The following is a 19,925-nucleotide window of genomic DNA, read 5'->3' as shown; positions in this document are numbered from 1 at the left end:
CCGGCCGGACCCTCCCCGTCCAGAATTTCCGAATAGTTTTGGGCTTAAGAACTGGCGGAGAGCCACCAGATTCTTGTCCCCGGAACATCTTCACTTTAGCTCAGTTATCTCTGTGGATACAATGGGAAGGATTTAAGACCGGTCAAGTCTCCAAGTCTCAGCCTGGCACAGAGGCCTCCTTGTGTAAATGCAGATACTATTTGTTGTTATGCAGCTGTTACAGGCGCGCGCGCGCACACACACACACACACACACACACACGAGTCAGGCTTGAGTTCCTGTCTCTCATGCAACCTATCCTGCTTGCGATGTGTGACCGTAGTCTGGTCTGTCCCAGGCTCAGGGCTCCGCGTGGTAACCAAACTCGGCACAAAGAAGCTGTGTACAGTGCACAGAACTCACCCTGCAGAGGTGGGTAACATTCCACCCATTCTACATGTGAGGAAACAGGCTTGGAGAAGTTGGGAAAACGACCAATGCCACCGGGCTGAACTTTTTTTTTTTTTTAATTTTTTAATATTTATTTTTTAATTTTCGGCGGACACAACATCTTTGTTTGTATGTGGTGCTGAGGATCAAACCGGGCCGCACGCATGCCAGGCAAGCGCGCCACCGCTTGAGCCACATCCCCAGCCCCCCACCGGGGTGAACTTTGACGGAGCCTTGCACTCAAACCTGAGAACATTAATTCTATGCCAGACGTACAACTCTGCTTGGGCAGACCTGACTGGGGATGAGGGTGATAGTGGGCAAGAAGGGAGCAGCACAAGGATGCAATTCCGAAAGAGCCCGCATCCTCAAGGTGTACCGAGTCTACAGTGGGCATTGTCATGACAGCTTCGGGACCGCTTTCAGTCTCGCGCCTGGAGCATGTGGGACCGAGTAGCTTGGGGAAACTAAGGTTTCTATAAGAACAAGAGGGTTTAGTGGCGTGGACGGACCTGGAGACAGCTTGTGGCCACAAGAGGGCGCCCTGCAGCATGGCCGGGTCCTCGCCTGGATCCCAGCCCGGGTCCCAGCCCCTGTTCCCGCCCCCGCCCTGGAGTCAACCTCTTCCATGTTTCCCTCCCCATCCGCTGCGGGCACTCGCTTGCCGCCGGTGTGCGCGAGACTACGCCGCTCCCCAGGTACCCAACTTGCAAGCCCGACGCACTCTTTCTCTCTCTGGTTAGAACCCACTCCCACCTACCCCAAGTCTTCCCATCTGGCTTCCCAGATCCCCTCCTTCTGTGCTGCCCTGCTTCCGCATGGGTCCTCCAGACCTAGGGAGCCGAACCTTGGTCCCGGGAGTAGACCGAGTGAACCGTAGCCGGGAGGATTTGACCGCGCCCCTGGCCAACGCGTTGGGCCTCAGCCGTTAGCACACTGAGCACCCTGTGCCCCTTGCAGGCTGGAACACCAAAGCTCTTGCCCGCTGGGCACTTGAGTTTCAGCCTTTAGAAAATGGGCATTTTATTGTAAACTTTGGCTCCTACCGCCTGCAGTGCCAACTCCTGACCTGTACCAGAGCGTTGGGGAAGATAAGGTTGATAAGCAAATTACTTTTTGTCTATTGAGCATTTACTGTGTGCTAAACATGGTGCCTGATGCGAGCATTTTACATGCGTGGCCTCATGTAATCCTAACCACCTATAAGCTAATCCTAGTGCATTGTCCCCATTTGTACAAAAGGATAATAGCGATAAGAACAAAAATAACCGCTGTTATTTTTTTTCTTAAACTCTTAATAAAATTCGTAATTCTTGAGGTAGGCTTTATTATCCCCATATTGCAGATGAGGAAGCTGAGGCCCAAGGTCACACAATTAAGTGAGTGGCAGAGGCAAAAATGACCTTGAAGCTTGTTTCTAAAGCCCTGGAGGCCTCCTTGCTACCCACTCCAGACCCCTTTCTGAGAGCCTCCCTGCTCCACCTGGGCAGGATGTTCTGTGGCTCCTCATCAGTCTGGCTTTGAACCACAGGCACTTCAGAACAGCAGCAGCAGAAATGGCAAGTGTGGAGCAGCGAGAGGGCACCATCCAGGTGCAGGGCCAGAGCCTCTTCTTCCGGGAGGCACGGCCTGGAAGTGGGCAGGCCACTGGCTTCTCTGTGCTGCTATTGCATGGTATCCGCTTCTCCTCTGAAACCTGGAAGAACCTTGGTACACTGCACAGGCTGGCCCAGGCTGGCTACCGGGCTGTGGCCATTGATCTGCCAGGTACTTCTGGAGCAGGCTTCTGGGTAGGGGTTGGGGAGGTCATATCTCAGACCCAGGGCCTGGGATGGGAGGACTAGGAGGTCCTAAGAGTTGGGTGTACACTGTAAGCGTCTTTGAGCTTCTCTACTATTGATCTAGATGGGGCTTGGACACCACTCAGCTTCTTGCCATTACCCGGGGTGTCTCTGAGCCTTATTTCTTCATCTGTAATGGGAGAAGATACTACACTCATGTATGGGGTTGCCCTTAGTGAGAATGGAATAAGACTGTCCATGTGAGTATATGGCTGGTGTCTGACATACAGAAATGGGAACTCAGCTCTTTGGAAGTTAAAGTATTTTGACAGAGCCACGTTCACAGGCTGTTAGAAGAGTGAGACTTGAATCTCCTGGCAACTTGGAGGGCATGGCAGCACCTGATGGGTAGTTGTCATCCCACATGCAGATCTCTGAGTTGGGCGCTGGAGGAGGTAGGGACAGCCTCCAGAGAGCTTGTTAAAACCTGGACTGCAGGCCCCAGCCCTGCTGTCAAGTGTGGGAAAGGAGGCCTGGCTGGTCTAATCCCCTCAGAGGCCAGGGTTGGTAAGGTTTCAGGGCTCAAGGGCAGGCCTCCAGCCTGTAGGAATTGTTCCAACAGTGGGTTGGGCTGAGCTTCAGAGCAAAGGTCTGGAGCTAAATTGCCGGTGATGGGGACTGGCTGGATGCAGTGGGGCAGACCTGTAATCCTAGCAACTCTGGAGGCTGAGACAGGAGGATGGCAAGTTCTAGGTCTCAAAATAAAAAGAAATGGCAGGATGTAGCTCAGTGGTAGAGTGCCCCTGGGTTCAATCCACAGTATGGTGGTGGGGAGGTGGGACTGATTGATTGGAGAGGGAAGGTATGAGTGCAAAAGCGGCCCCTCAGCCACTGTCCTCCAGGACCCCACTCTGTGTTAATTCACAGCCAGGTGCCCTTTAATTAATCAACTTATTTTCCCACAATAGTCTTCAATGGCAGGTACTTTTGTTATCCTCTTTTATCAGGGGACACTGAGCAGCTGAGAGAGGGTTGAAGGGACTTGCTAATGGTCACATGGACAGTAAATGGAGAACTGGGACTTGGATTCAGCACTGTTAGATTTCAGATCCTGATTTTTTTTCAGGGTACTGTTAGTGGGAAAGGTGGGCACAGTATGGAGGGAAATGCTTATGCTTGCCATATTTATGATAGATTAGGCCACCATAGTTGTAAACTTGGGCTACTGGGTATAAGTAGGAACCTGGGCACAGAGAGATTGAGGTTCCTGGGAGGGCTTCCTGGAGGAAGAGACCTTTCTTTTCCCACTCACTATCCTTGTCTTGCCTTTCCCATACCTGAATCTCTGCAGGTCTGGGCCACTCCAAGGAAGCCGCAGCCCCTGCTCCTATTGGTGAGCTGGTTCCTGGTAGCTTCCTGAAGGCTGTTGTGGATGCCTTGGAGTTGGGCCCCCCAGTTGTGATCAGTCCATCATTAAGTGGCATGTACTCCCTGCCGTTCCTCACGGCCCCTGGCTCCCAGCTCCGGGGCTATGTGCCAGTGGCCCCCATCTGTACTGACAAAATCAGTGCTGCCGACTATGCCAATGTGAAGGTACCCTTGTGTGGGAAGCTGAGACACCCCTGCCAGGAGCCTGGAAGGGTCCATCCCTGAGTCTTCCTCATCTGGGGGCTGGGTAACCAATGGGTGGCCTCTGGGAGGAAATGACTGCCAAATTCCATCCTTTTGATGTACTTATCAGATTTCTGTACTAAGCTCTGTACTAAATTGTGTGCTGGGGCAGACACAAATCCAAGCCCCCAACCTATTGATCCAGCTTGTCTCAGTGTGTCACCGCTGATGGCTAGAACTGATCTTCAGGAGGCTGGAATGGCAGGCCCGCCCTGTTGACTCTGCTCCCATTTCCTTTCAGACTCCGGCTCTAATCGTATATGGAGACCAGGACCCCATGGGTCACACCAGCTTTGAGCACCTGAAGCAGCTGCCCAACCACCGTGTGCTAGTTATGGAGGGGGCTGGGCACCCCTGTTACCTGGATAAGCCTGAGGAGTGGCATGCAGGGCTGCTGGACTTCCTGCAGGGGCTAGCATGAGGCTCAGCCTTGCAGATGGGGGTGGACTGCCTTCCTGCCTGCCTTGGGAATCTCTCTCTTCTCCTACATGGGCTCTGGCTTATGCACATGCAACAGGTTTGTCTGTCTATAAGTCTATATGGAGTCTTGTCTTTTGGGGTCTGTCTGCCTTTTTTCTGCTTTCTCTTGCAGTGACAGATTGAGAAGGTAAAATCAAGAGGGGGAAAAAAACCCTCAGGAATTGAGGAACATAACCTGGTGGAGGGTAATTGATGAGTTTCTCCTACAGGCTTTTCTGCTTGGCCTTAACTCCTTACTCTGCCCAGCCCTCCCCTGCCCTCCCCTCCCCTGCCCTCTCCTCCCCTCCACCTCCACCTCCTTCTTTAAGCCCTACAGGCCACCCACTCCCTCCTCCACTTCTCTAGCCCTCTTAGGCCACTTGCATGCTTACACATTTGAGTCTATGTTCCCAAATGGGACCTTTCACCTGGGAGCCAAACCATACAGGTGTATGTAACTCGACTGGCATGCACATTCTCATGTGCAGTGTGCATTGCATGCATATAACACAAGTGCTTACACATGTACACTTCCACACATGCAGACCTCACTGGGGACCTCACACGCCATCCCTTGCTGGTGACTCTCTTGCTCAGGATGTGGCCAGCCCGAGGCTCCACCCATTGGTTGCAACTGGTCCCAGCCCAGAATTGCCCCCTTCCTTCTGGGCGTTCCACACTTTCCCAGGTTATCAGGCCTGGGTCTTCTCAGCTAAGCTTGTTTCCTGCCCTGAGGTTTGGGGGTTGGGGTAGGAAGATGGATTGTAAAGGTCGGTGAAATAAAGTGCTGCAATTAGACCCCACAGGCTCTTGCTGTCTCCGGAGCACCGCCCCTACCTCCGCCCCTTGGGACTGCCACTGTCGGCCCCTCCCCCACCCTGGCGGGACCAGATGGTCCCCCTGCCCTTTGTCCACCAGACCAGATGGAAGGAAAGAGAGATTGGATTCCCCTCCCCACCCACACACACCCAGGTGCCAAGAGACTCAGCTGTGGGGGAGGTGGAGGTCAGTGGGACCAGGCTGAGCCGATTACAGAGGAGAGGGGGAGGAATATTTGCTCCCGATAGAGTGGGGGAGGGGCAGGGGACTTGGGAACCGCTCGGCTCCTCCCCCTACTCTTTCCCTAGTAAAGAACTGAAACGGTGCCCCATCCCTTTGGACCCTAACCCCAAAAGGATTTCTGGGTGTAGACTTGGGGGAATCACGGGGCGGGGTGCATAAGGGCCACACGGCTCTCAGGCCCCTCCTCCGGCTAGTCGGGTAACCTGTCCTGCGCGGATCAGGGCCGGGACGTGCGGTGCGGAAGCTGTGGGTGGCTGAGGGGAGCGGGTCTTGGTGGGCGAGAGCCCGGAGCAGAGGATGGAGCAGAAGCGAGGAGAGCCGGGGCGGGGCAGAGGGTCCAAGCTTGAGGTCCGAGGGACCAGAACTGGGAGCCCGGCAGCGCAGGGACTAGTGCCGGGGCCGGGATCGAGGATGCAGGGGGCTCAGCAGATACGCGGGGTCGGAAGGACTGGCCGGGTGGGAGCTGAGGGGCTCCAGGGCCTGGCGCAGTGGGGGGGACGCGGGGAGGACCGTGGCTGGGCACCGCGCTTCAAGCTGGACCCCCTGCTCCGCCACGGCCGAGGGCTCTGGGAGCTGCAGGGGAAGGGTCGCCGGAGCCTTCCCGGAAGCGGCCGCCGCTCGGGGCGCACCGCGGCGCGCGGGGCGGGGCGGGCGGCTGCGGCACTGGGGCGGCTGGGGCGGGCCCGCCGCGCTGTAATCGGATCCGGGGAGGGGGCGGGGAGGGGCCGGGCCAGGCGGGCCGGGGGGTGGGGGGGGCGCGGAGCCGGGCTCCGGGCCGGCCGGGCTCCGCGCCTGTCAAACCCCTCATTGTTCGCAGCTGATGTCACTCGCAGTTGTGAGCGGCCGCCTCTCCCGGGGACAATGTGGGACTGAGCGGCCCAGCCGCCGCGCCGCCGCCGCCGCCGCAGGACAGCCCCAGCGAGGTAGGGCGCGGGCCGGGCGGGGCACGGCGGGCAGCGAAGTTTGGGGGTTCGGCTGGGGGCGGAGAGTTGATGCCCGAGTACGTGGGTTGGGGTCCTGGGAGACTTCGAGGAACACGTTCCCTGCCCCATAGGGCTGAGGCCTGCACAGGTGGGGGGCACTGGTCTGCCAGGAGAGCCCCCAGCACCAGGCAGGGGCTCCTGGACCTTAGGTACCAGATTTGAGGCCCCATCCCTTTCGTGCTTTTTGTCCTTTGAGCCTGCCCTGGGTTGGGGGTTCTGTCCACATCTGCTATTCTCCTGCAGCTCCTGGCTTGCACACACCCCTTCCCATTCTCTGCAGTCCTCAGAGGAACCAGACACAGACTTCCAGGCCAAGGGTGTATGCAGATGGTAGTTGGGGGTAAAAGTGGTCCCTCCTGCTCTATTCCTATTCAACTCCTAGGTTCTGACCTAGCTTCTTGTTTGGGGTCCTGGGGGGTGGGGGTCTCTGCTACTCACTTCAGCCTGGCGCTTCTGCCTGCCTGGCCTGGGGAGGGAGGTGCCTGCCTCTTCACTCCCCTATCCCAGGACCGCCATCTTGAGACCTGTGGCACCCAGGGCCCCGCCCCACCCCAACACCCAAGGGAGTGGTCTTCAAGGGGATGTACCCTAAGCCAGTTGCATCCCCTGTTCCCAGAATATGGGGCTCTGGGTCCACAACAAGCCCAGATCACCTTCTTGCTGGACCAACAGGACATGTGTCCCTAGGGCTCCCCCTTCCCCCACAAAGAGCTCTTAGACCCCAGGCACTCCCCAGGGGCTGAGATCTAGCCCTTGGGGTCACCCTCATGGCCTCAGGACCAGTACCTGGTACGCTATTGTTTCCCCATCTGAAGATCTCCTAACCCCTCCAGGTCCTGGAACCCCTTCAACTTGCAAGGCACCCCCATCCCTGCCCCCACCCCCTAGCCTTCATCAGCATGCAGGCTCAGACTGCCCAAACACAAGGGGATTGTTCTCCTTGCATGCCCAGGGTGGGGGGCTGGGAGCAGGCGGCCCACACACCCTGGCAGGCCCAGGCCGTGGGGAGGCTGACTTGCCCCACCCTGTGTCCCCAGACGGGCTCTGTCCACTTACCCTACTCCCATCACTGCCTCTCTCCTCCAGTCTCCATCACCATTGCCCAGTGGCACCAACCTCTTGAGGAATGAGCACTGAGCTGCCCAGATGGACCCCGGGTTCTCCCAGTCTGCCAGTTGTGGCATGTATTCTGGACCTCAGGTTCTTCTCTTGATTGGTGAAGCCTTTCTAGTTGTGATAGGCTGAACCCAACTCAGTTCTGTGAAACCTATCCCATGCTCTAGTGCTTCTTACAACCCCCCTTCTTGGGTGGCCTATTCTGATTCCCTAGAAATCTCAAAACACAGTCCAAATTCTTCATTCCAGCAACATGCCCAGGGAGCCTCTAGACCCCCAAAACAGCAGGAGTAGGGGCTACTGAGTGCTGAGAAAGAACTGAGAATCCTATCCAGGTAGAACCTGGCTCTCTGCCCATGTGGCTAGTCCTTCAACCCTGGGTCCTTAGGTGAGCCTCATGGTCTCTAGCGACCTCAGGCCCTGTGAGCCCTAACAATTCTGCCTGTATTCTGAGCCTGGTCCTGTCTCAAATTTCTTATCCTCCTGGATCTCTCAGGGTAGTGGAAGGACGGGCTCAGAAATGCTCAACTGGGATTCCTTTGAGTTACAGCCATATCTTTGGGGGCACAGAGGCCTGAGTGTGTCTCATCTGACTTGGAAGGTTGGGGAAGGCGCCACAGAGGAGGTGGCATTTGGGAAGGATTTTGATAGAGAGTGAGGAGGATGGGCCTTTCAAACTGGGATCATCAGCCTGGGCAAAGGCCCAGAGGCCTGGAGGTGGTAGGAGGTGGTTCTGCAGCCTGACCTGTATGGGGGATGGGGTAAAGATGAGACAAGAAGAGTTAGCAGAGGATGGACCATGAAGGGCCTTGATTGCCTGTCTATGGGTTTACTCTTTGGGTTCTGGGAATCATGGCTACTGAGCGGCAGAGAAAGTGCGCTGTCTTTAGCATGGAGAATGGAAGCCAGAGACCTTTCTCAATTTGAGCGAGATCATGCAGGAGTGGGTACCAGTGAGTGGTGCTGTGGCATTTCTCCTGAGCCCAGTCTAGTTTCCCTTGGTTGTGAAGACTCTTTGGGGCTATCTAATGATGCCCTGAGGAGGGGAGGCTGTAGCATTTATAGCTTCTGATAAGGGGACCTTATCAGAGGTCCCCTTTCCAAGCTCCTCCTTCTTTACTTTGTCTATGAAATAGACCCAAAGCAAGAAACCAGAGTCTGGAGTTTATAGACCCCAGGCTGCTCTCCTATACTCCCCTTCTCCCTCCAAAGGGAGACTGAAAGGCTGAGGCTGGGCCCATAGTCTGAGGGGCAGTTTTTGTGGTGGTCTAGCTAATCAGCAAGGGTGAGCATCCCTCAGTTAGGCTACAGGCAGGGGAGCCAGTAGCCCTCCATGCTGACCCCCTGCCCCCTGCCCAGTGTCCACCTCCTGCCACACCCTGCCTTGCCTGATGCTCTGAGCCATTCCCTAGCATCACTGGGTGTGGCCCGCATGACTGCTTTAGGAATAGGAGAAGTAAGCTGCTAGGTTGGGAGCTGGGAGAGCTGAGGGAGAAATTGAGGGATGTGAGGTGGGGGATAAAGCTGAGACTGGATCCCCCTTTCTCTCATCCAGGTGGGTCCACAGGCCCCAACTGGTCCAGATACTCTGGCCAGAAGAGACAAGGGAATCCCCAAGGGGTGGGCCAGTCTACTTGAGTTGCCTAGCCCCAGGAGCCCTCCCCTCCCCCGGATTGTTCTTGCTCCAGAACAAAGCCAGGGTGGACACTTGATCCCTGCATGTGGGGGGAGCTGGCTAAGCCCCCGGCCCTTTGATTGGGCAGCTGTCATGGGAGAGAGACAGCTGGGGGGGAGGGGCAGGAAGGGGGCAGCCACCATTGCTTACACAGCTGTCACCCCCCCACCCCTTCCAGCCTGAGTGGCAGGAAGCCAGGGACAGAAGGAGTGGGCACCGGGTCTGGGGAGGGGGCCTGGGGAGCAGGAGGGAAAGCCCGAGGTCAGAGGCCTGATCTGAGCTTGGTATGTTCTGCCAGGGAGCCCTGCTGACCAGAGGGGGCTGGGCACCCTCAGAGGTGAGCTGGAGGTCAGTGTGGCATGATGTGTGGCTGCCACGTGGGTGGCCCAGCAGAGACCCAAGACCCACCAGACTGGAGCAGCAAGTAACTCTCTAGAGCCCCAGGGAGGGCAGGGGAGCCAGTAAAGCTTAACGGGGCTGCTTATTTTTAGGGCTATAGGAGAATAATCTGAAAGACATAGATCAGGACCCCTTGTTCTCTCTGAAAGACAGGAAAGACCTTGAGGGTCTCTCAGAACAGAAAAGACACAAAGAAACCAGCCAGTCTCCCCCATCCCATCCCCCAAACATAGTTCAGGTGGGTAAACTGAGGTCCTGAGATCAGGGGAAGGCTGGGCCAAGGTCACCAGTTGAATTTAGGGCAGTGAGTCTCTGTTGCAGACCCAGGTGTCTTTTTCATGGCAGGAGCTCCAGTTCTGGCCAGGTTCCAGCCCTCCTGCCCTGTTTTTCCTGGGGCTACAAGAGGTGATGAGACGGTATGGGGACAGTGTCATTTCTCCCAAAGGATACCACCCCAAAGTGATCCCTTTGCCCCACCCCCAAATTCTGGAGTTCAGGACTGTTTCTTTGGACTACCTGTCAGTCCTCTCCAAACAAGACCCACTAGCCACTAGCCACTGTCCACTAGCCAGGCAGGGGTTTCTGAGACAACCAAAGCCTGCAATCCCACCCTGAAAAGCCCGACCTCCAGAAAGAGGACTAGCAGACCTAGACAAGAGCAACCCGAAAGGGGACACACATGGGGCCTGATTCAGGCCTGTGCTAGCAGGTAGGACCCTGCTAGTCTCTTAATTCCCCTTCTCTCTGTGACCTTGGGCAGGTTAAGACCCTCTTTAGGTATCAGGTTCCCCTTCTGTGCAGTGAATTCATCTCAGATCACCAGGATGTTTGAGCACCTTCTCTGGCCCAGCTCTGAACTGAGCCCCAGGGGACACAAGCAGAAGGTGGCAGCCTTGGCTCCTGCTCTAAGGGGCTCCCAGGCTTGGCTGCCCAGGGAGACAGAAACCAAGCACGTCATCACAGTGCTTTGATGGGGGAAGTGCAGGCAGCCAGGGGAATGTCTAGCAAGGGCAGCCAGCATGAGGTTGGCCAGGATGTCCAGAGAGCACAGTCCCTGCGTCTACTGCTGATCTCTACCCTTTGGTGAGCCTGTGGCAGAACTCAAATGGAAGGAGGAGCAGGTGCCTAGGGAAATGAGCCGGGGAACAGAGCTGTCATCCTCATTTTGTATAGATGAGAAAAAGGATACTGCATGCTGTACAGTGGCTTGCTCAGGTTTCCTGAGAAAAAACAGGCGGAGAGCCCCACTTTCCACTTCCCACCTATGCTCCACTAGTGCGAGGGAAGGTTAGAAGAGGGCCTTGGACAGAGCTCTGTACCCTTGACCCTTATTTTAGAATGGGACAGGGGGCTGAGAAGAAAGATATCGAGAGGCCTTCCAGGTGTTTCATATCCAGTACACTCATCCTTTGCCCCCATAGTCTTCCAGGTAGAAGAAATTTGTAGGGGGAGGGCTTAGTCTGGGCCCAGATTTGGCATCAGTTGGTCCCACTCCCTGTCTTTCATGTGTTTTGGTCCCTCAGTGAGCTCCTCATCAAAAGCTGAACCTTGGAGGGAGATGGCCTCTGAAGAAGGATTTCTAAGCAGGATTAAGTTCAGGATTAAATTGGGGCATGAAAAGGGGTCGGGGTGGGGAGGGTTGGTGGCTGAGCTAATCCCAGTAGCTAATCTCAGGCTCCACCTTCCTCCATCAGTTAATGGCCTTGACATTCTTGCAGCTCACCAAATACCTTTCTTACCAAGTACAGTCCCAAGGAAACATCATCTGTTTTATAAGTGAGGAAACTGAGACCCCAGAATTCAAAACGAGTTTTTTATGATACAGTAGAAAGTGTTCAAGGCAGGGAATGTGGCCAGCCTGGATGTTTCTTGCCTTCTGTGCCCAGGGCCATTCTCCACAAATAGGAAAGGGATTGGAAACACTGTTGTGCCGACTGCTGACCAACCCCTGCCCCTATTGAGTGCTGAGTGCATCCTGCCCAGAGCTATCTGCACGGAGCCTCAACTCTAGTGACCTCTAGTAGATGGGACGCCTCTGGGGGTGGCTTTTGCCAGACAGGGGGAAGGAAGGGCAGGAGGGCTAGAGCCTCACCACCCACCTGGCTACCCTCCCTTCAAGATCTCCATTTTCTGCATCAGCTTACTCTCCAGCTGCTGCTTTGCACAAAAGCCAGTGGGCTCTGGCCTCATCCTGACAGGGTGAGGAGAGGAGCCATAGTTGGGCCTTTTGTGTCCATCTGACTCAATATAATTGGGAAGGGAGGTGCCCAGTTCTCCTCCTTTTATTTAAAGTTAAAATTTCAACCTTAATTCCACTTTCAAGATCCTATCCACAGGGATCCTCTCTTTCAGGGAAGAGGATGCCTTTTTTTGATTCTCATAAGTTTCCTAGTTAATTGCTCTTTTTTTGTGTGTGTGTGGGGGGGTGCTGAGGATAGAACCTAGAGCCTCATGCATGCTAGTCAAGCACTTAGTCACAACCCCAGCCTTCCTCTAATATATGAGAGAAATGGGGTACTTTATGAATGCACTTATCTCATTTTAATTCTCATAACTTGAGGGTAAAAATTGATATCCCTTTTGAAGATGGGGAAGTTGAGGCCCAGAAGGATTAAATGACCTATTACACAGCTAGCGAGACACACAAAGCACACTGGTCAGAGGGATATTTATTTTTGATACTAGGGATTGAATCCAGGGGTACTTTACCACTAAGCTACACTCTAGCTCTTTAATTTCTTTCTTTCTTTCTTTTTTTTTTTTTTTTTTTAGCTTGAGACAGGGTCTTGCTAAGTTACTTAGAGGCTCGCCAAGTTGCTGAGGCTGGCCTTGAACTTGTGATCTTCCTGCCTCAGTCTTCCAAGTTACTGAGATTACAGGCATGTACCACTATATTCAGCCAGGGACATTTACAAATCAAAGTTTATTCTATCTCCCTTTTCTGGAACTAGTCTGGCTCTGGGGTCCCTGTGTAAGGGCAGGAGCAGGGTGAACTGGGCTACTCTCTGAAACCCCTTCTTCATTGCCTCTGCCAGAGCCGGCCAGGCCACAACGTGAACGTGGACGTGGACGCACTCCCTGGCTACTGTCGCCCCAGCCCCGCCTGACAGGATGAGCAGCTCAGATGCGGGGCTGGAGGAGGAGCCAGAGCTTAGCATCACCCTCACACTGCGGATGCTGATGCACGGGAAGGTGAGTGGGTGGGGCTGCCAAGGCTTGGGACTGTTAGAGGCAAGGCAGGGCAAAGCTGGGCCAAAGCAAATTTGATCTCAGGAATCTTGTCTTCTGTGGATCCCCTATCTGAGGGAGGGGAGGAATCATCCTTGAGACATTGGTGTCCATCTAACTGTATTCTTTTTTTTTTTTTTTTTGGTATGGGGATTTAACCCAGGGGCTCAATCACTGAGCCACATCCTTTAAAAAAAATGTTTTAGAGAGAGAGTCTAAGTTGCTTAGGGCCTCACTAAAATGCTGAGGCTGACTTTGAACTCATGATCCTCCTGCTTCAGCTTCCCAAGCCAGTGTGATTACATGCGTGTGCCACTGTGCCTGGCTAACTATATTCTTGTCCTGTTTGCAGGAGGTGGGCAGCATAATTGGGAAGGTAGGTGCCTAGTTCTGCTCTTTACGTCCTTTTCAACCTGAGGCCTCAGCCCAGGGTAGGAGGCCATGACCACTCTGGCTAAGAGCAATTATCTTGCTTTGTCTCCCACAGAAGGGCGAGACTGTAAAGCGAATCCGGGAACAGGTGAGGATGGAGTTTGGGGGAGGAATACAGGGTACTTGATATGGAAGGGAGGGGAGACCCTTGTCCCATCTTCTCCCTGAATCATTCCATCTGCAATGACCAGTGAGTGCCTGAGAGGGTGGTGGCCTCCAGGCTTGGCTGGGGCCTGGTGACTTGGACGGGCAGAAAGACTCCTGGTCCCAGAGTGGGGAAGCTCCCCTGCTGCCCAGCATTTGTCCTATACCCGCAGAGCAGTGCCCGGATCACCATCTCTGAGGGCTCCTGCCCTGAACGCATCACCACCATCACTGGGTCTACAGCAGCTGTCTTCCATGCAGTCTCCATGATTGCTTTTAAGCTGGATGAGGTCTGTGGATGGCTGGGTGGGAGTCCAAGGGTGGTTCCCTGGGAGAAACTTGACTCCTACTCAAGATAGTAGCAATGAATGGGAGGGAAGGTCAAGCCCAGGGCAGTGTTCCCTTGGAGGAGGACTGGGGAGGGTTACCTCCTTATGCCTCAGCAGAACAGGGCGTGATGAGGGTTGGAAGGAGGAGTGGGAGTGTGTGTGGCCAATCCACCATCTCCCTGCTCCAGGACCTTTGTGCTGCTCCTGCAAATGGTGGCAATGTCTCCAGACCCCCGGTGACCCTGCGCCTTGTCATCCCTGCCAGCCAGTGTGGCTCACTGATTGGGAAGGCTGGCACCAAGATCAAGGAAATCCGAGAGGTGAGGGAAGAAGGATGCCACCTAGAGGGAGACCCCACCTGCTAATAGTGAGAGGGGAGCTGGGCTTATGGTTTCAGACCCTCTGGGGAGCTCTGAGGCTGGGCAGCCCTTCTCTGGGCTCTCCGAGTAGCCAGACATAGCCCCTGCTTTCTATTTGCAGACTACGGGTGCCCAAGTGCAAGTGGCAGGGGATCTGCTCCCCAATTCCACAGAGCGTGCTGTCACTGTGTCCGGGGTGCCTGATGCCATCATTCTGTGTGTGCGCCAGATCTGCGCTGTCATCCTGGAGGTGCTGCCTGTGATCAGGGAGGGGGGCAGGAGATGGGCCCTGGGCCTTCTTTGTCGGGCACCCCAAAGCCTATGCCTGTGACACCAGATGGGACAGGGCAGGGCTTCAGGGATGGAGTCTGAGCTCCAGAGTGTAGGGATGCATTTATCTGGGGGTCACGGGGAGGGCCTTGAGGCCACTGGGCATTTAGAGAGAGAACTGGGGCCTGAGAGGATTCTGACAGAGTCTCCCATTTGTGCTTTCTAGTCCCCACCCAAAGGAGCCACTATCCCCTATCATCCGAGCCTCTCTCTAGGTACTGTCCTTCTCTCTGCCAACCAGGTAAGGGGAACAGCGGGAGGGACAGGAAGAATTACTGAAGAAGGGGAATCAAGATGGAGGGAGGGGGTGGAAAAGGGAATTGGGTATCTGAGGAGATGGGGAGGAGTGGTCCTGCCCAGCTGCCCTGGCTTGTCACAGTAACCACCTTTTAACATCACTTTGTCCCCTCAGGGCTTTTCTGTCCAGGGTCAGTATGGAGCTGTGACTCCTACTGAGGTAAGTGACCTACAGCCCAAGCACGCCTTCCTAAATCAAGCCTCCTCTAACCTCTGACCCCTCTTTTTTGGCATAGGTCACCAAGCTCCAGCAGCTCTCGGGCCATGCAGTCCCCTTTGCCTCACCCAGTGTGGTGCCAGGTAAGCAGCCTCTGCACAAAGCAGGGGCAGATCCCATGAGGCGAGGCAGCCCCCTAAAATGGAAATGGGGGCCCTAGAGACCTAGAACCATACCCAGTCTCTCTTCTCCACCTTAGGACTGGATCCTGGCGCACAGACCAGCTCACAGGAGTTCTTGGTTCCCAATGATGTGAGCAGGGGATGGGGTGGCTGGAGGATGGGTAAAGGATCTGGGAATCCGACCTTTGCCCAGGGTTAAATTCTGCCTCTTCCTTAGCTGATTGGCTGTGTGATCGGGCGTCAGGGCAGCAAGATCAGTGAGATCCGGCAGATGTCAGGGGCACACATCAAGATAGGGAACCAAGCCGAGGGTGCTGGTGAGCGGCACGTGACCATCACTGGCTCGCCAGTCTCTATCGCCTTGGCTCAGTACCTCATCACTGCCTGGTGAGCATGGGGTGGGCGGCAGTGGGGTGATTGTAGGTGGGGAGGGGAGAGCTGACCCCTTTCCTTCTGGACTGATCCTCTGCCTTCCCTAACATCCTTCCCTTTCCTCATGGTGTTCTACCTAAGTCACCCATGTTGCCTCATCTTTTTCCTCTGTATCCATCTCTCATATCCTCTTTCTCCACTGCTCTTTTCCCTGGACCTTTGGTCACCCCATTTCTGCTCTCTCCCCATACTATATCTGCTTGTCCTTTCTACCCTCCTCACCTTTCCACCTTGCCCATCTTCCTCCCAAACACATTCAACCTGTCTCTTCTCTCCTGTCCTTTGGCTAATCTAATGCCATAATCTGCCCTCATTATTCCTGTCTCATTTCTACTTTCCCTTCATCTCCCCTCTATATCCCTCTCTCCAGTCTAGAGACGGCCAAGTCTACCTCTGGGGGGACGCCTGGCTCAGCCCCCGCAGACCTGCCCGCCCCCTTCTCGCCGCCCCTGACGGCCCTGCCCACAGCTCCCCCAGGCCTGCTGGGCACACCCTATGCCATCTCCCTCTCCAACTTCATCGGTCTCAAGCCTGTGCCCTTCTTGGCTCTACCACCTGCTTCCCCAGGGCCACCCCCGGGTTTGGCAGCCTACACTGCCAAGATGGCAGCGGCCAATGGGAGCAAGAAAGCTGAGCGGCAGAAATTCTCCCCCTACTGAGGCCAGCTGAGGCACAGGCGGGGGCAGGCAGGACCACAGGCAGGGGGCTGCCTCCTCATCCTACCTGCCCATGGAGACTCCACCCTGGGGTCCCAAACACCGCTAATGCCAGACGCATGGATGCACCCCCTACCCTGCCCTGGTCTTTGGAGTTCCCCCTCTTGGAGAGGGGGCAGTTTCTGGCCCAGGGTTCTGGGAGCTATGACAGCCCCAGGACAGGAGGCAGTACCCCTTCAGCTCTGTGCTTGGATTCAGGAAGCAGCCAGGGGCCTCCCTAGTGCTCCACCAGGGAGGGTGGTCACCCATGTACTCTCAACCCTTAGGGCTTCCTTGCCTACTGCCCCACTATAGGAATCAGGGAGGAGGGCTGAGGGTCGGCTGGGGCCATGTTTCTCTCCACCTCCCTGCAGATTCCTGCTGCTTCCACTGATCTCCTTTTGACTGGAATGGACAGGTTGGGCTTGTCAGGGGGCAACCCAAAGAGGCGACTCTGCCGGGTAGCTGGGGGAGTGGCCTGGGGGCAGGGGCCCAGTTCTCAGCAGCAGACACTCTGTACAGTTTTTTCAATCCCTGTTTTTGAATAAATATTCTCAGCGACCAGAAAGCTCTGAAATACTGGTGTTGGGGTGGCAAAACCTCCAGAAAATGGGTATAGCTGAAGCCCCAGAGGACCTCCCATCTGTGAATCCACCAGCCCCAGTTGGGCCACAGCCCCTTTCACATGCCAGTTCTGGGATTCCAAGACTCTTTGGTGTGGGTCATGTTGTCCAGCCTTGCTATAAGCACCGAATTGATCCAGTTGTTCTCTGGGCATTTTAGAAGCAGATAGAAGAGTTTCAGTGGCTGTCCAGACTTCTTGCTGCACACATCAGGGCAGTCCTAAGTTTCTCTATTGGTTTCTTTTGCTGTGGATGTAACTTATACCTGCCCTGTTTGGTCCATCACTTTGGCTGGAAGCCCTTAGGATTCTCTTCTTTGTGACCCTGCCCACTCTCTCTCCTCCCTGGACCTGGAGATATCCATGAATCCCACAGCCTACAGTGGAGGGCGCCTTAGAAATGGTACAGGGTACAAAAGGGAAAACTGAAGCCTTAGGGAGGGTAGGTTTGGGCATAAGGCCATGCAATGTTGGGTCCCAACCCAGGATTCCAGAGAAGCCTCTGGGCCTTGCCAAACTGTAGACAATCTTCTCTTCATGTACCAGAGACGAAAGTCCAAGCAAGGCACCTGCTTTGACCTGTGCAGGGGGCTGGATGGGCCCCCTCTAATCCTATTCTTTCTCCAGCTTAGGAGAGTTCTCAGGTGGCCTCTGGCATGCTTGGACTCTGTCCTCCTGCCAATTCTCTGGCAGGATGTGGTGCCTCAGAAGGGCCTAGGGCAGGGCCCTGTGGGGATCCCTGGAGACGCTGCAAGAGTGCCCGCGGTTGCCAGGCGTGCAACGTGCAGGTTCCAGGCGTCCGGGGCAACGCACAGCGGGTGAGGCGACCCAGTGTCAAACGGATGGGGCGCTGCAGCAGGCCATACAGAAAGGGGTGTGCCGCGAAGGCCGAGTAGGCTACCCAGGTGACAGCCGCCTCAGCCTCTGCGGCCCGCGCCGCAGGCGCCAGGCACGCGCAACCATAAGGCAGCCAGCAGGCTGCAAATTGGCCCACGGCCAACGCCGGGGCTAGGGCCGCCTTGCCCCCAGGCAAGCGAGGCCGGAGGGGTGGCAAGAAGGAGAGGCGGCTGTCCAGAGAGTCAGAGCGCAGCCGGGACATGCGCGCGGGTCTCGGGGGCCTCAGGGCTGCGCGGCGGGCCACAAGAAAGATGCTGCTGTAGGCGCCAAGCAGCAGGAGCGCTGGCAGCGCGAAGGCCAGCAGCGCCCAAAGCGGCCGGAAGGGCCCGAGGCCACCGACCAGGACCGAGCAGCGAGCTGGGGCAGGGGGCGGTGCGGGAGGCGGCCCGAGGAGGGAGAGCGCCCCCAGGAGCCCGGCTACCGCCCACACGGCGGTAAGGACAAGCCCCGGCGGCGGCCACACGCCTGGCCGCAGCGGGTGCACTATGAAGCGGTAGCGCGCTAGGCCGAGCGCTGCCACACCGAGCGTGCAGGCAGGCAGCAGCGCTGCGGAGAGGAAGCGCGCAGCGCGGCACGGCTCAGGCCCCAAGCGCACGCGGCCCAGCCCGGGCGGTGGTGCGGCCAGCAGGCCGAGTGGCATGATGGAAGCGGCTGCCAGCAGGTCCACGATGCACAGGTGCACCAGGTAGAGCGCGTCTTGTAGTCCTGGAGTGCGCAGCACCACGACCAGCAGCGCACCGTTGCCCAGCAGTGCCCCTACCTCCACGAGAACCGCCAGGATCAAACCCACCGAACCTGCGATTTCTGTGGCGTTCAGCCCTGTGGTGTTGGCCATTTGAGCGCTCAGGCTTCACCTGCGTTGGTATGCGGAGAGCAAACTCGAGCCTCCAGCTCCAGGATTCCCATCACTTGTCCCTTCTTTGCTCCTCTGGCCCCTCACTTCATAGGCCGCCCAGGAGGTGGCCTCGACGCCCAGGCTGCCATCCTCTTGGGGGCTTGGCCGGCCTCATGGAGGGGTGCAAGGCTAAGTCGGCCGGCTCTCTCCCCCTGCCCCAGCCCAGACCCAGCAACTCAGCTTCTGTCGGAGATGGTACTGGCTGTCACTCTGATGTTGCACTTTGAAGACACAGAGCTGGCAAGGGAGGGGCAGGGCCTGGTGCCAGCCCCCTGGGTCCTAGCAGCTGCCAGCTGGAGGCTGGAGGCTCTGCTGTGAAAGCGCCTGAGGGTGCCTGTTGGGGCGGGTATGGGGGAGGCACAGCAGGTGTGTAGATTTGAGGCAACCAGACTCTGTTCTGCCTTTCCCAGGGATGGGAAGTGGGGGTAATCAGATCAGTTGATCCATATACTGAAAGAAACTGAGGTACTAGTCAGAAAAACGGGAGTAGGAAGACTCTTATGTATGCTCTGGCTCCTGGAAGGGCTAGTTCTCTCAGAAAACATGTTGGAAAAGTCCCAGGGTATAGTATGTAGTAGGTGCTCAGGTAATAGGATCTTGGTATAGAATAGGCATTCCACGACATTGAGTGGAATAAATGAGAGGAGGCCTTGGCAGGCAACTGCTGGTTGTTTTTTGAGTGATATTAAGTAAATCTTGAGCTCTACTTAATTTTTCACAATGATATGGGGATAGAAATCCTGCAATTACCTTTTGTGTGGGATAGGGCAAATGAGAAAATATATTGATATTGATGGAAACCCAGGTTCTTACTGTTTGAGATGGGAGGAAATATGGAGTTGGGGAAGAATGGATGGACTCAGTTACTAAATTGGAATTGAGGGCTGAGGATATAGCTCAGTTGGTAGAGTGCTTGCCTTGCATGCATAAGGCCCGGGGTTCAATCCCCAGCACCACATACACACCCCCACACACAAAAAACACACATACACACACACACACAAAAACTAAATTGGAATTGGAAAAATAGATGTTTTGTAAGTTCTGAGCCATGTTTGCCAAAAGGACTTAAAAGCAATGACACCCCAGTATCAAGGAACACATTTATTTCCCAGGTCTTCAATTCTAAACACCACTGCCTGCTCCAGAGAGCCAAGTCTCCTTGGAGAAATGGCTCATTCCAGATTTGTACAAGATGAACCTGGAACATCCTGTGATACTAGAAAGTAAGGAAATGCTCAAAAGATGACAGGGGCACTCAAGGGAACTTCTGACCAAATCTGGACAATTTGAAAATCAAAATAAATAATGATAGTAATGGATTAAAATCCACTGGATATAGTAAGAATCC

At 55.5% G+C, this 19,925-nt stretch overlaps 3 protein-coding genes across 6 annotated transcripts; 2 read left to right on the top strand and 1 right to left on the bottom strand.

Moving 5' to 3' along the window:
- Positions 1-556: 556 nt before the first annotated feature.
- Positions 557-5,162, top strand: ABHD14B (abhydrolase domain containing 14B). 2 transcript variants are annotated; one of them, XM_081300772.1, is made up of 4 exons: positions 557-1,167; positions 1,961-2,196; positions 3,562-3,803; positions 4,123-5,162. In XM_081300772.1, exons 1-4 carry the CDS (start codon positions 1,058-1,060, stop codon positions 4,300-4,302), a joined length of 768 nt encoding a protein of 255 aa, XP_081156898.1. In that variant the 5' UTR covers positions 557-1,057; the 3' UTR covers positions 4,303-5,162. The 2 variants fall into 2 exon arrangements, with proteins under 2 accessions (XP_081156898.1, XP_081156899.1); XM_081300773.1 differs by having other exon boundaries at positions 560-1,127; positions 4,123-5,161.
- A 995-nt stretch (positions 5,163-6,157) lies between these two features.
- Positions 6,158-16,729, top strand: PCBP4 (poly(rC) binding protein 4). 3 transcript variants are annotated; one of them, XM_081300764.1, is made up of 13 exons: positions 6,158-6,325; positions 12,611-12,767; positions 13,156-13,179; positions 13,291-13,323; positions 13,553-13,669; positions 13,897-14,028; positions 14,189-14,317; positions 14,564-14,638; positions 14,810-14,854; positions 14,931-14,994; positions 15,111-15,163; positions 15,251-15,420; positions 15,836-16,729. In XM_081300764.1, exons 2-13 carry the CDS (start codon positions 12,687-12,689, stop codon positions 16,122-16,124), a joined length of 1,212 nt encoding a protein of 403 aa, XP_081156890.1. In that variant the 5' UTR covers positions 6,158-6,325; positions 12,611-12,686; the 3' UTR covers positions 16,125-16,729. The 3 variants fall into 3 exon arrangements, with proteins under 3 accessions (XP_081156890.1, XP_081156891.1, XP_081156892.1); XM_081300765.1 differs by lacking the exon at positions 6,158-6,325 and adding an exon at positions 12,346-12,454; XM_081300766.1 differs by lacking the exons at positions 6,158-6,325; positions 12,611-12,767; positions 13,156-13,179 and having other exon boundaries at positions 13,294-13,323; positions 13,558-13,669.
- Positions 16,584-18,856, bottom strand: GPR62 (G protein-coupled receptor 62). Its single transcript, XM_081300767.1, has one exon. It carries the CDS (start codon positions 18,512-18,514, stop codon positions 17,423-17,425), a length of 1,092 nt encoding a protein of 363 aa, XP_081156893.1. The 5' UTR covers positions 18,515-18,856; the 3' UTR covers positions 16,584-17,422.
- Between the last annotated feature and the right edge of the window lie 1,069 nt (positions 18,857-19,925).

Source organism: Spermophilus citellus (assembly GCF_964194105.1).
Source record: "Spermophilus citellus genome assembly, chromosome: 7".
NCBI lineage: Eukaryota > Metazoa > Chordata > Mammalia > Rodentia > Sciuridae > Spermophilus > Spermophilus citellus.
The sequence above is the reverse complement of the archived record's forward strand: the minus strand, read 5'-3'. Positions and strand labels throughout refer to the sequence as shown.

Coding starts and splice junctions, on each gene's coding strand:
- ABHD14B (XM_081300772.1), top strand. CDS start 1,058: ATGTTTCCCTCCCCATCCGCTGCGGGCACTCGCTTGCCGCCGGTGTGC. Junction 1,168..1,960: donor ACGCACTCTTTCTCTCTCTG/GTTAGAACCCAC, acceptor TTTGAACCACAG/GCACTTCAGAACAGCAGCAG. Junction 2,197..3,561: donor TGTGGCCATTGATCTGCCAG/GTACTTCTGGAG, acceptor GAATCTCTGCAG/GTCTGGGCCACTCCAAGGAA.
- PCBP4 (XM_081300764.1), top strand. CDS start 12,687: ATGAGCAGCTCAGATGCGGGGCTGGAGGAGGAGCCAGAGCTTAGCATC. Junction 14,639..14,809: donor TCCTTCTCTCTGCCAACCAG/GTAAGGGGAACA, acceptor TTGTCCCCTCAG/GGCTTTTCTGTCCAGGGTCA. Junction 15,164..15,250: donor AGTTCTTGGTTCCCAATGAT/GTGAGCAGGGGA, acceptor CCTCTTCCTTAG/CTGATTGGCTGTGTGATCGG.
- GPR62 (XM_081300767.1), bottom strand. CDS start 18,514: ATGGCCAACACCACAGGGCTGAACGCCACAGAAATCGCAGGTTCGGTG.